The sequence below is a fragment of the Desmodus rotundus genome, chromosome 4 (assembly GCF_022682495.2).
Source record: "Desmodus rotundus isolate HL8 chromosome 4, HLdesRot8A.1, whole genome shotgun sequence".
NCBI lineage: Eukaryota > Metazoa > Chordata > Mammalia > Chiroptera > Phyllostomidae > Desmodus > Desmodus rotundus.
In genome coordinates this window covers 27,895,271-27,911,503 of record NC_071390.1, presented here as the reverse complement: position 1 = coordinate 27,911,503, position 16,233 = coordinate 27,895,271, and the positions used below count along the sequence as shown (strand labels likewise).

The 16,233-nt window shown below is 36.0% G+C and overlaps 1 protein-coding gene across 4 annotated transcripts in view; it reads left to right on the top strand.

The window, feature by feature from the left end:
- EXOC6 (exocyst complex component 6) overlaps positions 1–16,233 on the top strand; it is a 200,377-nt gene that overhangs the window by 147,524 nt on the left and 36,620 nt on the right. For all 4 annotated transcript variants that reach the window (XM_045197754.3, XM_024563410.3, XM_053922536.2 and 1 more), the window contains one exon: positions 7,044–7,185. In XM_045197754.3, the coding sequence (XP_045053689.1) occupies positions 7,044–7,185 (142 nt within the window). The remainder of the gene's footprint in view (positions 1–7,043; positions 7,186–16,233) is intronic.

Here is a 16,233-nt window from a genome sequence, read left to right as displayed (position 1 = left end):
GTGTATGGGTTTTGTTTTGTTTTAATATAAATCCTCCCTTCACTTGAAACATTTCCCTCATTCTTTTAAAATCCAATCCCAGGTCCTCCCTCAATGGAAAATAACTCTAATCATATCAACCCCAATCCCATTTTCATAATCTAGAACTTAGCCCAGTGAAATCACCTGTTCAGAAAACCCTTGACATTTGGTGTGAATATACCCAAAAAACTCTGAGAATTTCCAAATTTGAGAATATTGCTATGTCATTTAATTTCTTTCAGAAAATGCTATAAAATATTACTGAAAACTATAGACCTTAACAAGAGTTACTTTATTCATGTCAACTGACAGAAGATGGCCGAGCCACACTGAGATGGGGAGGTTGGGGCTCTGCATTCAGTCTGAGTGACTCTCCTCCCTGGCTGCCCCCACACCCATGTCACAGAGCATGTTAATCAGATGTGTGCCTCTCACCAATGAAGCCCTACTGGACTCTAGAGTCATTCTGAAAAGACTGAAACCTAAATATACATTCTTGAACGACAAAGGCCTACTCTGTGCTATGTTTACATATATGGCTATGTTTATAATAATATATCAGCCACAAACCCATATATATTAAGTAGTCAGTTGGGTGACATTTGTCCATTTTACTAATGACCATGTGGAAACCACCTGTATTATCTAACCTGGCAACTTCTTTGCAAATTTTAAGTCATACTGTGGTTGTGAAATAGTACATTTTGATAATTATATAGCCTTGATAACTCTGAGCTGGATGATTATGTAAAGAAATGAGGGTGACTGTGCTACCACGAAGCAGTTGCTTTAATAACAGTTTCTGGGATGCTTTTTTAAAAAATCTTAATTCTGTGGCTTGGCCATAGTACGCAGTCACCAGGCAGAAAATTATAGCTCATCTTTAACTTTCCTCACTTTTCTTACATTTGCCAAGTGGGAGAAGTTATAGGGGCTTAATATGTGTAACAATTCCCTAATTAAACATACGCCTGACTGCCTAATTTTCTGTTACCAAGTAGATTTAAGAGTTAGGAATAATCCCTGTCAGTGTAAGCAGCACAGACTGGCTTCTAGTCTTCCTGCTGCTCTGGACAAAAGCGCATGCAGCTTTCTCCATTTTATCTAGATTTCCGATGTTATCAGTAGCTTGGAAGCAGAGGCATTTCTTCAAAACCTTGACCTCTTCTAAACTTGCACTGCTTTGCTTCTCCTTGCATTATCTTTCTGCCTGTTAAAATTAGTTTGACGATATCATGGTTCTGCTGTGACAGCAACGATACTTGCAGAAACCTAAAGATCTGGGCATTACATGTCATCTAAGGCCATGTTCAAAAGATGGTTTAAAAAAAGAAAAAGGCCACCAAAGTTTGTTGAGTCCTTTGGTTGGGATGAGGAAGTTTTGAGTGAAATGGCAATGTGCCGTATAGATGTCTTAACATTTTCCCAGTTTGGGGAATTGTTTTTTCTAACTTTGAGGTGATTGCATTCTGTTTAATCTGTGTGTGTGTCTGTGTGTGTGTGCTCATACACGCGTGTTAGCCACAAAAGGAAGCATTTGTGTTACTGTCTCATATCCTTGTGATTAGGAATTGTTAGGCGGAGAAAAGCCTAAGAAGGGAGAATGGGAATTCATAATTGCAGGGATTGTGGTTAACTGATGTAGTAACCAGTTCTTTTGGAGCTGCAGCTACTTACGTAAGAACAGAAAGAGAATATGAGAGGAATATAGAAGTGCAAAGGAAGTATTTTGGAGAATGTTGGGGGTGTTAGAGTGAGTATATTTTGATAGGCCTATGAATGTTTTTGGCATAATCTCAAAAATCTGTCTTCAAGATGGTGTTAAAGTTATTACTAAAACTCACTAAAGGAATTCATCTTGATATTTAAACCTTATAACTCATCCATTCCCTATTATTGGGAATCTGAGACATTTCAGTGCTGTAGACTGTTCAGCCAGGAAATAGATTAAACTCTATCTTATTAGATAGAGGGAACTTTGTGCATTTTTGAAATCATCTTGGGGAATGTTTTATACTAATGTTTTATACTAATATGTTTCATACTAATAGTTTAAGTATGTTTTATTCCTAATTTAATAACATTCTTTCCATTAGAGTGAGATGTATTTTCATATAATAAAACTTTAGATTAGTGGTTCTTATATAAAATAGAAGTAAGAATAATAGATTTCTTACATTAAAATGTCTACTTTTTAACTAAGAATATTTTTTTATATTTCAATTGAGAATTTATTTCTAATTTTAGTGTTTATTTCACATTTGATGAAAGTCCTCACTCTTTCAGTCTGTTTTCAAAGGATATAAATTGTTGCTCTTTAGGAGTCTGATTCACTAAAATACTTTCCTTCCTCTTGCCTTTCTTCTGAAACACTATTTCACAGTCTCATAACTAAAATTTATGTGGCAAACCGAGAGGCAGTGAGTTTGAATACTATAGCACTATTTTACTGCTTCAAGTTAAATAACTTTTAAAAATTAATAACTTAACTTTAAATAACCATACAGAATCATAATTAATAAATTTACTTACCAATATTAGATTTAATTTTCAAATTGACCACAATTTAATTTCATTTTTCCACTATTTTCTGGCAAGATTTACATAACCTTTTAAAACAAAACCTGCTATCAATTTAAAGAATAATAAATGCAGCAGAGTATTTCTAAGTCTATATATTCCTTTTTACTTAAATAAAATAGTTTATTGTGCAAAGTTGACCTTTTGTAGGGATATAAAGGAAAATGGGTTCTCTTGGGATCATTAAGGAAAGTAGACCAATACAGAAAGAATGGTTATGATTTCAAGAGCATGTTTTTAACTTAAATGTACTTGAGAGAATGAAAGCAGCATTGAAAAATGCTTTCAAATAATTACTGTTGCAATCAAACCTCCTTTTTTTTTATTAGATCTTTGAAATAAGAGAATGGTGAGACAGAAATGAAAGCTTCAAATGAAAATTTGAGTGTGTCAAATTAGTTTTTAAGCATTCTACATTTCTCCTACTATTATATTAGAGTAGATCTATCAAAACATAGCTTTGAAACCAAAACAGTTTTTAGCCATAATCTAATAAAATGTGTTGTATTTTTGTTATCATGCCATTTTATGATATTTCAAAGGAAACAGTATCTTTAGTAAATTATTTTGGAAATTTGGCTTGACATACAAACAGATGTGTTTTCTTGATTCCTTTTAAACGGAGGGTTGGTGGTTTGTGGTTTATTGTTCCTGTGATTGGCATTAAAAGCCTTATTTCACAGCTTGCAGCGAGGGACTATTGGGTAAAGAGTGGCTGTGTTCCACAAACTAAATTCAAAAAATGTCAATCAAGGTCTCACATAGGTTACTTAGAGAATGAGTTTTCTTACTGATTTCACCAAATGTCGCCTCATGCTGTCTTTGATTGGCACAGCCTGGCAGGGAGGATGGATGAATCTGTCACCGACTGGTTAATTGTGTTGCTGGTCTCAGTCTGACATCAGGTCTTTGACTCTTAAGTGACTCAATACAAAACAAATTAGCAGATTGTAGTCATATTTCTCATTCTATATGCTTTGACTTTGTTGAATGCAGTCCATAAATCATATTGACTGACACACAAGTGAATGATGAAAGCTGCTTTTGAGACACGGATCTAGAAAGCAGCACTGTGAAGGTGCCATGGAAGGATGCATATGGTTGACCCTTCGGGAATTTCCTAGGAGCCAAATGTCTCTTTACCACAATTGTTCTTAAAAGAAAAGCTTTTGGGTAATGCAAAAAGGATCTAATATGTCAGCAGATTCTCTTTTACAAGTTCCTTTGAAATATAAGAAGTTTGTCTAAGGGTGTTCTCTTTTTGCAAGTTGTTTTTCAGCAAAATGTTAGAGCTGAGTAAAAAAGTAGTTACCTTTAAAAGTTTGGCAGGTGTTTTTACTTATTTATTGAACTTTGTGTTGGTAAGGGGAAAGAAACTGTTAACAATAGTTGCAATTAATTTTTCAGAGGAGGGCAGCAAAAATTTCTAGGCACTTCAGATTTATTAAATGTGCTATGTTTCCTCAGCCACTTCACTTAATTGTTTTGGCCCTGTTTGTTACAAAGTTAAAAACCAGAGTATCTCTAATGGAAAAGTCTAGGTTTTAAAGATAATTGTAAGACTACTTCGATTATTTTTGTCCTAGAAAATGATATATTATTAAGAGCATCAACAGTAGTAGCAATAATAGTGTTCAGAAAGGGGTGTTCTTGTTACACTAAAGTGTCTTAAGGGCTACAGGCATCAGAAATGGATTGCCAATGATATTTTGGAGGGTGTGCAAATATTTGGAAAATTAAAAATTTTCAATAAAAAAATAAATATTAGATGAAATTTAAGTAATGGAAAATATAATAAAAATAATTTGAGGATATGCAAAATGAACAACAAATGCTCATTAAAAAAAGAATATTTGTGTACATTTTATAGTTAGGAAGTAGACATTTTAAAAAATAATGTATAATCTTTTTAAAAATTTAAGAATCTGTGGGGTAGAGGGGTAGGGAGAAAAGGCATACAACTGTAATTGAATAACAATAAAAATTTTTTATAAAAATTAATCATAAACATTTTTTAAAAAAGAAAAAAAATTAAGAATCTGAACCCTTGATATTCAATTTTGAGCCGTGCAAGGAAAGAATTTATTTCATTTGAATACTTATGAAATATTTTACAAATATTTTAAACTTATGTTCTTGAAAACAATAAGCCTGTATTTAATATGCATAATCTGAGAAATTTAATATAGAATTTTATTAATACATATGTGGTTTAAACAGAAAGCTACAATTTTGTGTGTGCACAAATGTGTATGTACATGTATGTTTGTGTTATCATTACCTGTTTCCTCTAGATTTATGGAGTAGCCTGTTATTCTGTACTCTTTCCATCGTTTTTTGGCTCCAGTGCTATTGCTATATAGTATTGGTAGCATCTGAGCTCATGTTAAATTTTAAAGATCACCTTAAAATAATACCACTTATATTGTGTACTATGTTTGCTTCTGAAAGGAATGTAATAGTAATTTTGTTTTGACAATTTCTTAATCTGCTTTTATAGTTAGTGTATTATAGTGGCAACATAAGTAGGACATGGAGCTGACTTAATGTAGAGAAGTACATTAAACCCAAATGCACTAGTTGTTCCATTAGGTCATAATGACATTTCCATTAAGTATTCTGAAGCCTATTGCATTGTAATTAAATTACATGCCATTGATTTCTTCCTTTTCTGCTATCCCCCCTCCCATTCATATTGATATTATTCTGGGTGGGGAATGGAGCTGCATGTCTCCCAGACTAATTCCTCTTGGGTTTGGGGGATCTTGAAGCATGCTGGGTTTGGCATTGTTTGTTACATTCCTTTTTGGCAGTTCATCAGTATCTGTCAAATATATTGTTTGCATCAGCTTTTATCTTTAAAAGTTTTTGATTGAGAAATTGACATTCCATTTCAGATACGCAGTTTTTCATTGTGCATAGTGTCTAAATGCTAAAGACTCATTCATAAGAGTTGCTTGTTTCTCATCTAACTTTAAATGTGTAATTTAATGAACACATGTAGTTCTAGTAAATATCGTGAAGATGTATTTATATTCTTTCCTAACTTATCAATTCTGTGTAAACATTTTTGTACCACTGTATTGTAGTATTTATGTTTGGGAGATATTTTTCATGATTTTTTAGCTTTCTGGGCCTTTGTGTTAAGTAGGAAGAAAACATAATTATCAAATATCACTGGGTAAATATTTGTTAATGCAAATGAAGCAAAACATGGCACATCTTCCTAAAGTCATTATTTCTAGCCTTATTTATAGTCTCTGAATCCTATCTTGTGAGTCAATCCATCTCGAAATCACATCATTGCAGATTGAAGATAGCCAGCCATCCTAGGAGGGGTATTACACTGTAAAACTTTAATATTACTTTATATTACTTTTATATTACTTTATTTTCAGCTTCTAGTTGAAATACAAAGCCTGTTTAAAGAAACAATTAATACTAAAAGTGTTATTGTATTATGATTCAGCTTTGTAATCTAAAGGCTAACCATTTAAAATTGTCATTTTTCTTTATCATTTTTGATAAAATATAGCTTTAATTAATGCTATCAGTGAAAGTTCATGCAGTATTTTAAGAACTTATAGTAGAAACTATTTTCTAATGATATATATTTAGTGAAAGAAATATACAAGTACTTGTAGTTTACCTAACTACGTATTTCTAAATTATCCATTGATTTTATTTTTTTTAATATTTGTTTAATTTATTTTTAAATACAATGGAATGTAAAAATCTTCATTATACAATTTTTTTGATTTACAATCTTTTTTTTTATGGTTGTTCAAGTACAGTTGTCTGCCTTTCCCCTCTGCAACTTACTTTTTAAAAACTAAATGTAGACCTGTAGATGATTTGAAGTCATACTGGTAGGCAAGCCTTTTCTTTTCTTACTAATTGAAGCTATGCTACAAACTAATATTCTAATTAGAAGAACTTACGACGAAGTATGTTTTGAATTTTAGGTACAGTTTAAATGATAATAACTTTACACTGTTTATTAACTTCCATTATTCTGGCTTGGTTAATTACATAAAGGAGAGCTTAAAGAATATTATATAAATAAAATGTTCTGTCAATATGACATTTATTTTATATTATAAATGTCATATTTTAATGTGCTGTTTAAAATACTCGAGACATTTCAAGAGATCTGAAATAATTATTTTTACTTGTACTTTAATTTTCCTAAGTACAATTAGAGTTTTAATGATATTTATGTCCTGAGAGGGTCAAGTGAACAAGAGTATTAATTTTAATTCCTATGTTAAAAGGCATAGTCACTCTGAATACAGAAACAGAAAGACCAATAATCACTACTGTACCCCTAAAAAGGCAACAAAAGAATGCCAGGTATATCATTTTTCTGATACTTTATGAAGTATTTCTGTGTTTGTTTCTTTGTTTGTTTATTTTTTGGTTTGGATATTTGTTTTGAACAGGGGAAAGTTGCCCAGACTGCGTGCATGTCAGCCTGCCAGCATCTGTCAACATCCTTAATGCAGATGCTGTTGGACAGTGAGTTAAAACAGATAAGCATGGGAGCCATTCAGCAATTTAACTTAGATGTCATACAGTGTGAATGTAAGTACCTTAGTGGTTAAATCTCATGTATTTCTAGGAGTCTATATTTAAATTACATGGGGATAAAAAGGTCTGTAGTAAGGATAGTTTGGAAAGAAGGAAAGACCTGATAGAGTTAAACTTTAAGCAGCCTTAGAAGCAACTTCCTTCCAGGAAGAGAAAGCTGTCTCAGCTTCACATTTGGGGCCTCTGGAGAGGCACTGAGGTGGCAGTCCAGACAGGGGCCATTAAAAAGATGATGTGTTTTTCCCCTTATTCCTTCTTCTGCTCATTCCGTGCCAAGACTCTCTAAATGTTTGTTATAAATGAATGAATTTATTCTAAGTTTGTCATTCTTATTTTCCTTGAAAGTAACTTTTTAGATACTTGCTGGAAAGATGATCTTAGGACCCTGCATTCCAAGTGAAGCTTCTTTTATATTCTGAATTTTATGTTTACCTTTGCCATTGTTTTTCACTTTATTTTCTTTAGGTAATGAGGTTAGCAGATTCCATAATCTGATGTTGACATTAGCCAGTCAGCTTCATGACTGGGTATGCTTGTTGGTTATTAGCCTTGTTATGTGTGCTTCTGGATGTGGGTTTATCACCCTTGAATTATAACTCTTTAAGTGCAGACATATCAACATAGGGAGCAATTTTTAAGCAGTACTTTCAAATGAATAGTGCACTGATTCAATGATGAAAGTCCCTGGTTGACAATTCCGTCAGGCACCTTTGTGAATAAATTGAAAATCAGTGGGGCACAAGAAGGATTATAAAATAGTCGTCTAGGCAGATTCTGCCATAATATGTTCTGTGTGGAAGACGCTAAAAGAGTGAATGTCAGCAGATTGCTACTGAAGCGGGAGTGACAGACTCTCAAACAAATATCAGGTATTTGCCCACTGTATAGAAGGCATGCTTTTTGGGAAGACCATAGTTAATATCAAAAAGAATAATGTAGGCTCTTTGATCAAAATCAATTGTTTATTGCACACAAACACACAATAAATTCAAAGCTTTTAAAAACCTATTTTTTTTTAAAAAAAGAGAAATCCTTATCTACAAAGTAAAAGAAAGGTAGTTTTTCTCTAGGGAAGAGGAGATTTCAATTCCTTTCCTAAAAAGCATTTCTAATTTTCTGTAATTAGAAAACCTTTATTATATTTATTTTTTAAATAAAACTAGTATTTACAAAATATTTATTTTGTATTTACAAAAACATTACCAAAGTAAGATTCTTTTTTTTTACATGTTTACAAGCTCAAAGTAATTGTTATTCCATTCTACAAATGGTTTAAAACTGATTTCCTAAAGTTCTTTAAAACTTATCCTATGATGAGAACCAAAATGGAGGCATAGGTAGACACAGTGCGCCTCCTCGCACAAGCAGAACTGACAGAAAATTCAATGGCAAGGAAGTCCGACACCAAGGAGATGAAAAAGAAACATTCATCCAGACCGGTAGGAGGGGTGGAGACGGGATGAAAAAGAAACATTCATCCAGACCGGTAGGAGGGGTGGAGACGGGATGAAAAAGAAACATTCATCCAGACCGGTAGGAGGGGTGGAGACAGGCACCGGGCGGAGAGGACTCGCTTGCCGGTAGGAGGGGTGGAGACAGGCACCGGGCGGAGAGGACTCGCTTGCCGAGGTGGGATCGAGACTGGCGCAGTGTGGGACGAACGGGGCAGGCAGTCTGACCACTAGCAGACCCTGCGGCCCCACATTCGCGCAGATAAACCAAGAGGGCCTGGACTCAGAGTGGCGGAGAACAGGGCAGGCAGAGCGGCGGGTAGCACCCCACGCCCCCACATTCGTGCACAGATAAACCTGGACAAATGGTGGGGAGCAAAGCAGACCGTGTAACCCAGGGCTCCAGCACAGGGAAATAAAGCCTCAAACCTCTGATTGAAAACGCCCGTGGGGGTTGGGGCGGCAGCAGGAGAGACTCCCAGCCTCACAGGAGAGGTCGTTGGAGAGACCTGCAGGGGCCTAGAGTGAGCACAAGCCCAACCACTTGGGAAGCAGCACCAGAGGGGCCCAGTTTGATTGTGGGTAGCAGAGGGAGTGACTGAAACCCGGTGGAAAGTGGAGCGGGCGCCATTGCTCCCTCTCGGCCCCGCCCCCACCTACAGGGTCACAGCGCAACAACCAGCATTACCCCGCCCCGGGGAACACCTAAGGCTCCGCCCCTTTAAGTAACAGACTCGCCAAGACAAAAAAAAATATGGCCCAAATGACAGAACACTTCAAAGCTCCAGAAATAATTCAACTAAGCAGCGAACAGATAGCCAACCTATCAGATGCACAGTTCAAAACACTGGTTATCAAGATGCTCACAGAATTGGTTGAATTTGGTTGAATTTGGTCGAAAACTAGATGAAAAAATGAAGCCTATGCTAAGAGAGACAAAGGAAAATGTACAGGGAACCAATAGTGATGTGAAGGAAACTTGGACTCAAATCAATGGTGTGGACCAGAAGGAAGAAAGAAACATCCAACCAGAAAAGAAGGAACAAACAAGAATTCAGAAAAATGAGGAGAGGCTTAGGAACCTCCAGGACATCTTGAAATGTTCCAACATCCGAATTATAGGGGTGCCAGAAGGAGAAGAGGAAGAACAAAAAATTGAAAACTTATTTGAACAAATAATGAAGGAGAACTTCCCTCGTCTGGCAAAGGAAATAGACTTCCAGGAAGTCCAGGAAGCTCAGAGTCCCAAAGAAGCTGGACCCAAGGAGGAACACACCAAGGCACATCAGAATTACATTACCCAAGATGAAACAGAAGGAGAGAATCTTAAAAGCAGCAAGAGAAAAGGACACAGTTACCTACAAAGGAGTTCCCATAAGACTGTCAGCTGATTTCTCCAAAGAGACCTTACAGGCAAGAAGGGGCTGGCAAGAAGTATTCCAAGTCATGAAAGGCAAGGGTCTACATCCAAGATTGCTCTATCCAGCAAAGCTATCATTTAGAATGAAAGGGCAGATAAAGTGCTTCTCAGATAAGGTCAAGTTAAAGGAGTTCATCATCACCAAGCCCTTCTTATATGAAATGTTAAAGGGACTTATCTAAGAAAAAGAAGATCAAAAATATGAACAGTAAAAATGACAGCAAACTCACAGTTATTTACAACCACACCTAAAACAAAAACAAAAGCAAACAACTAGAACAGGAACAGAACCATAGAGATGGAGATCACATGGAGGGTTATCCCCATAGGGGAGTGGGAGGGGGAGAGAGTGGGGAAAGGTACAGAGAATAAATAGCATAAATGATAGGTGGAAAATAGACAGGGGGAGGGTAAGAATAGTGTAGGAAATGTAGAAGCCAAAGAACTTATAAGTATGACCCATGGACATGAACTATAGGGGGGGAATGTGGGAGGGAGGAGGTGGGCAGGATGGAGTTGAGTGAAGGGGGGGAAATGGGACAACTGTAATAGCATAATCAATAAATATATTTTTAAAAAGTTATCCTATGAGATCATCCCTGTGTGACATTACTTATATAAATATCTTACAGAAATATTGCTTGAGGCATTTTGTATTATTACATCTTTAATGTGGATTCAAATAATTAGGTAGTTGAATTGTTTATTAGCATTTGGTTGTGTCATCTCAATTAGTTTTTGTTCAAAAATGGAAATTACTGTTTGGCTAGGCAACTTTAGGTATTTAGATCCTCTTTCTGTTCTCTTACCTCTCTCCGTGAAGGGCTAGTCTAACTATACTTAAGGAAAGGCACATAAAAACCACATCTTTGTCCCTCTGCCCTGCCATAGGACAGCTTCTACCTTTTCTTACTTTGGGGGGAGTTACTGAAGGCCCCTTTTAAAATGTTTATATTTTCTTAAAGGACTAAACTGCCAGCCTTCCTTCTCACTCACACACTCCTTTATCTACCTTGAAATCCTCTAAATAACCCTACCAGGTTTTATCCAGCTATTCTTGAACATCCATTTGGGAGTATTAACTATACTCTTCAGAAAATACGTTTTCATATAATACATCACTCTTCCCATTTCTTACATTGAGCTGAATCACTGTCCCTAAACTTCTCTTGACAGACCTAGTTCTACATTCGGGCTAGAGTCACCACGAGTCTATATTGTGCCTTTGTGCAAGTTAGAAAAGGCTCCTCACTAAAAGGAAATTGTCCTCCAGAGTTTTCCCCTTTGTATGAATTAGAAAAGTTTACCCTTTTGCCCAACCATATGGCTTATCAAGTGAAATGTGAGCTAGATTTCCATCTTCCCTTACCCCGCTCCTCTCCTTAGCTGGGCAGCCATGTGTAGTGATCTGTTCCTCTTAGATTCGTGCAGAAGAAAACAAATCCTCATGCTCAAGGATGAAGACTGTTCATATATGGCCTTTTGAATCTTCTGAAGGCTAGAAATCAATTCATCTTATTGTTCTCAATGATATGACTTTAGATACAAAGTTCTTTGAACAAACTGGTTGGACTACCTTCTGATTGATTGTCTGATATCCAAAATTGAATACATAGACACTCAGCTGTGGGGGAACCAGCATAATATGAAGCTGGACTATCAAATACATTGTTCTATATTCTGGACTTTGTAAGTAAAGCCCAAATGATTATTATCTTTTGTGGTTGCTATAATATACTCTTGAATCATTGAAGCTATAATGTTATAAAAATCTCTGTATCTTTTTCCCTTTTTGCTATTATTAAGCTCTGTTTTTTTCTTATCCTATACTTGTATATTGCTTTTTGTTTTACAATTTTAAGATTATCCTTATTAAATTTTAAGATTCATCTCATAACTAGCTGATTGAGATCTTTTTTTCGTGGAGGGAGCCAGCAACCCAGGCGTGTGCCCTGACTGGAAATTGAACCAGCGAGCCTTTGGTTCCCAGCCCACGCTCAATCCACTGAGCCACACCAGTCAGGGCTGATTGAGATCTTTTTATATCACAATTTAATATCATCTACAGATTTGTAATCATACTTTTTACGTGTTTAAGGTCATTAGCAAAATGTTGAACAAAACCTAATGTCTATAACTTGAAATACAGTACCTCAGTGGTCCTCAAAACATGGCCCCCAGATGAGCAGCAGCAGTATCACTTGTTAGAAATGCACATTCTTGGACACCACCTGCTAAATTGTTATCTCTGGGGACAGGACCCAGCAGTTTCTCTGTGAATAGGCCCCCCAGGTGGTTCTGATGCACAGCAACGTTTGAGAACCACAGCGTTAGGTGGGCCTCCCCTTCATATTGACTTAGATCCATTATTCAGAATTTTATGGGTCTCTTAAGATTTTTTTCAGCCAGTTGGTTAATTCCCTAATTGAATCTAATAGTTTTGTTCAGTTATGAACAACTTTGTCAGATACCTTACTGGAGATAGGGATAATAATGACCATTGACTTTTCCTCATCTACCAGTCTAATTGGACTTTCAAAGAAGAAAATTATACTGCTCTATTTCATAAACCCATATCGACTCATAGTAATTACTTTCTCTTAAAGGAGGCTTAGAATCCATTACTTAAAAGTCTGTGACTGTTCCTTGGGATTAACACAAAATCCTACTAGTCAGTTTTACGCTAGCAAGAGAGCCACAGTGGAAGGAAGTCAGTTATCAGGGATCAGGAACTGGAGACCACGAACCACCAAAGATCCTGGGCAACTCAGAAAAAGGCTTCAGTCAAAGAATCTAAGCAAGAAGAGGTGAGCTTGAAATATAAACATCAAGAGTGGCCTTTATTCTGAGTTATATTTCTTTTTTAGTTGGTTTGATCAGAAAGCAGAATGTGCCCTGGCTTGTGTGGCTCAGTGGATTGAGTGCCGACCTATGAACCAAAGGATCACTGGTTCAATTCCCAGTCAGAGCACATGTCTGGGTTACAGACTAGGTCCCCAATAGGGGGCATGTAAGAGGCAACCACACACTGATGTTTCTCTCCCTCTCTTTCTCCCTCCTTTCCCCTCTCTCTAAAAATAAATAAATAAAATCTTTTTTAAAAAGAAAGCAGAATGTTTATTTTTCCATCTTCTTACTTTGTAAAAACATTATACATATATTTCCCCAGCTTCAGAATGTCAGTCCGCAAGTGGAAACAAATAGCACCTCTAGTCAAAGTTGGGGAGATGGAAAGTTGGAAATAATTTAGTTCCTCGCATCATTTAGCCATGTGCTTTTAGTTTTTGTTTGTTTTGTTTTATTTTTTCTGGTGATGAAAGAGTTAGCACTGATCCACCTATGTGCTCACTTGTTTTTTCAAACAATGTGTTGGTGCCCCTTTCCTTTGTGACACACATACTTGTTGAGTTAAACTAGCTTGAGCTAAAATTTCAGTCTGTAACTGAATTACTTTCCATGTAAATTTAGCTGATTTATGGAGGAGTCAATATGTAAGGAGAACCTATTACCTGTAATACACTGGAAAATCAAAGATGAGTCAGGCTTCAAAGATTTCACAGTCTATTTGGTGGGAAAGAGACAGATATGTTAATAACCATAACAGAACATAAATCCTTCATAGAAGTATATATTACTTGTAGAGAGGGAGCAATTAATTCTACATGCCATGGGGTTGAGAAGATTGACTTTAATAGCAGTAAAATTTGAGCTGGATCTCGAAGGATGAGTAAGATTGCATCTAACGCAGGGAAGGGCAGTCTGAGCAGAGGGAATGGCATAGGCAAAAGCACTGTGATGATAGAATGCTTAGGGGATCCTCAAACAGGCTTGTGTGTCTAGACTACAAGATGCATTATAAAAGTATTGAAAGATATGGCTGAAAAAAGTTAAGACTCCTGAATGCTTTACTTAATAAGCAATAGAGATCCACTGAAGCTTTTTAATTGGGACTGTGACATGATGAAATCTTTGTCATAGAAGGTTAACTCTGTGTCTTGTGGAAATTGAACTAAAAAGAGGGAGATACAGAAGTAGCAAAACCGGTTAAAAGACTGATGAACTGCTCTGGCTGGTAGCTCCAGTTGGTTAGAGCATCATCCTCATACTCCAAGGTTGCAGATTCCATCCCTGGTCAGGGCACATACAAGAAGCAACCAGTGAATGCATCTATAAGTAGAACAACAAATTGATGTTTCCCCCCACCCCTTCCTTTCTCTCTCTAAAAATCAATAATTAAAAAAAAAGATTTACCAGTTTGTTGTTGTTGTTTTTAAAGACTGTTGAACGTGTCCATGTGAAGGATAAAAATATCTTAACTTCAGGCAGTGGTAATAAAGAGAATAGGATGGATTCCAGACATGTGGAGGGGGGAAAACGTAAGATTAGTGAATATGTAAAGGTACAATTTGATAGGATTAAGATAGTTTGAATTAGAGAACCACAGTAGAAGAGACCTAGGAAGGTGGGGTGTGAAGAGAGAAAGAAAAAGGGATAGAAGAGTTTTTTTTAACCACAAGGATAGATAGTTAAATTAAATTCAACATAGAATTTATAATTGTAGGGACCCTGCAGAATTCTGTGCTCATAGGATATTTGTTGACTAAGTGGACAAATTAACAAATCAGGAAGTCTCTATAATCTACACTTGTCTCTTCCAGAGTTCTACCTTCGTTGTTAAGGCCAGATGGTACAGTTGTACTTTAACTCGAGACCATTTAACTTCTTGATACAGACATAACTGATATTTTATAAAATTTCACATTGATGACCTATAAACTTCATCTGTTTTTAGCTAAACAGTCATAGTAGCTCTAACATTTTTGTGGGATTATTTTCACTTCCTTTCTTGTCGTTTTTCTTTGGATCTCATTTTTTGTATTGTCCTTTTTTAACCCATACTAGGTCAAACGTGATAAAATGTCTGAGTTCAGGAATGTAGAATCATATGCAGTTACAGAACTTTTTTTTTTAGTGCTTTCACATCAGTCTTAAGATAGTCTTAAGACATGTCAGGAAGTTGAAACCATGGTTTCAGTCCTGGCTCTGCCTATATTTTGGGCAAGTGGCTTTGGATAAACCATTCAGCAATCTGGAGGCCTCAATTTTTCCTTGAAATATGGTGTTTGGAATTGTAATTTCCAAGATATATCCTTGTTCTAAGATACAGACACAGCAAAATTTGAGGCAAAGGAGAGTGTGGATCTTTGGAATCATACATTAATTAATTCCTTCACATACACTATGCCCTTGGTGTTTAGGACCTTTTCTGTTTAAGCCCAGTGGGGAGGCAGTCATTAAATAACTGTAGTAACAAATATAATGGTAAATTGTTAAATTCTATAAAAGTATGTGGAGCTGTGAGAAAGTATAAGTAGCAGACCTAATTTAGATACAAAGTTGTATAGATTGAAAATAATAGGTAGAGTCTGTGCATGAATGAAGTAGAGACTTTTGGTTAACTTGGCCATAACCATAATAATGCTATAAATAACTTTGTGGTTGGAGAAGTCAGGAAGTCATCAGGGAATACATACTTTGGAATTGCAAATAGAGTCCCCTCCCAAATTTGCATCAAACTTTTGATCCTATTAGAGAGTTTGTGTAAATTCAAGAGAAATCACTTCCTAGATGGAGGAGCATTTGCAAAGGTTGGCATGAAGATGAGATCCTAAATCTGTGTGTTTTGTTTTATATTTATTAAACACCTGTTATCTACTGGGCCACAATATAGGTGCCTTCCTCACAAATGCAGCTGTGTGGAGGAAAAGATCAAAATGTCCTCTGAAGTCCCTATAAAGGTATCTCAGAAATTCTTTACATCACTAACAAAATATATAATATTTCCAAAGCATCAGGAATGAGAAAGATTTGAAGTACCCAGAATAAATGTGGAATGTACTTTTTTATGCATTCTACAGAAATACCTAAATGAGGTGTCAGCTCCTAAGAGCTTAACGTCTTAAATATCTAGGCATTAGAAAAGGTCAGATTGAAGAGAACAGGCACCTGTTTCAAGGGTGAGTTATTGAGGAATTGGTGAATCTCTAGGTGTGAAGACCTTTGTCTTTATTCATTTTTGGATAAAGACTTAACCCACTTCAAAGAAAAAGATGAAGCCTGTTTATAAATTTTGTGTGTGTGTGTGTGTGTGACAGTGACCTGAATTGAAGG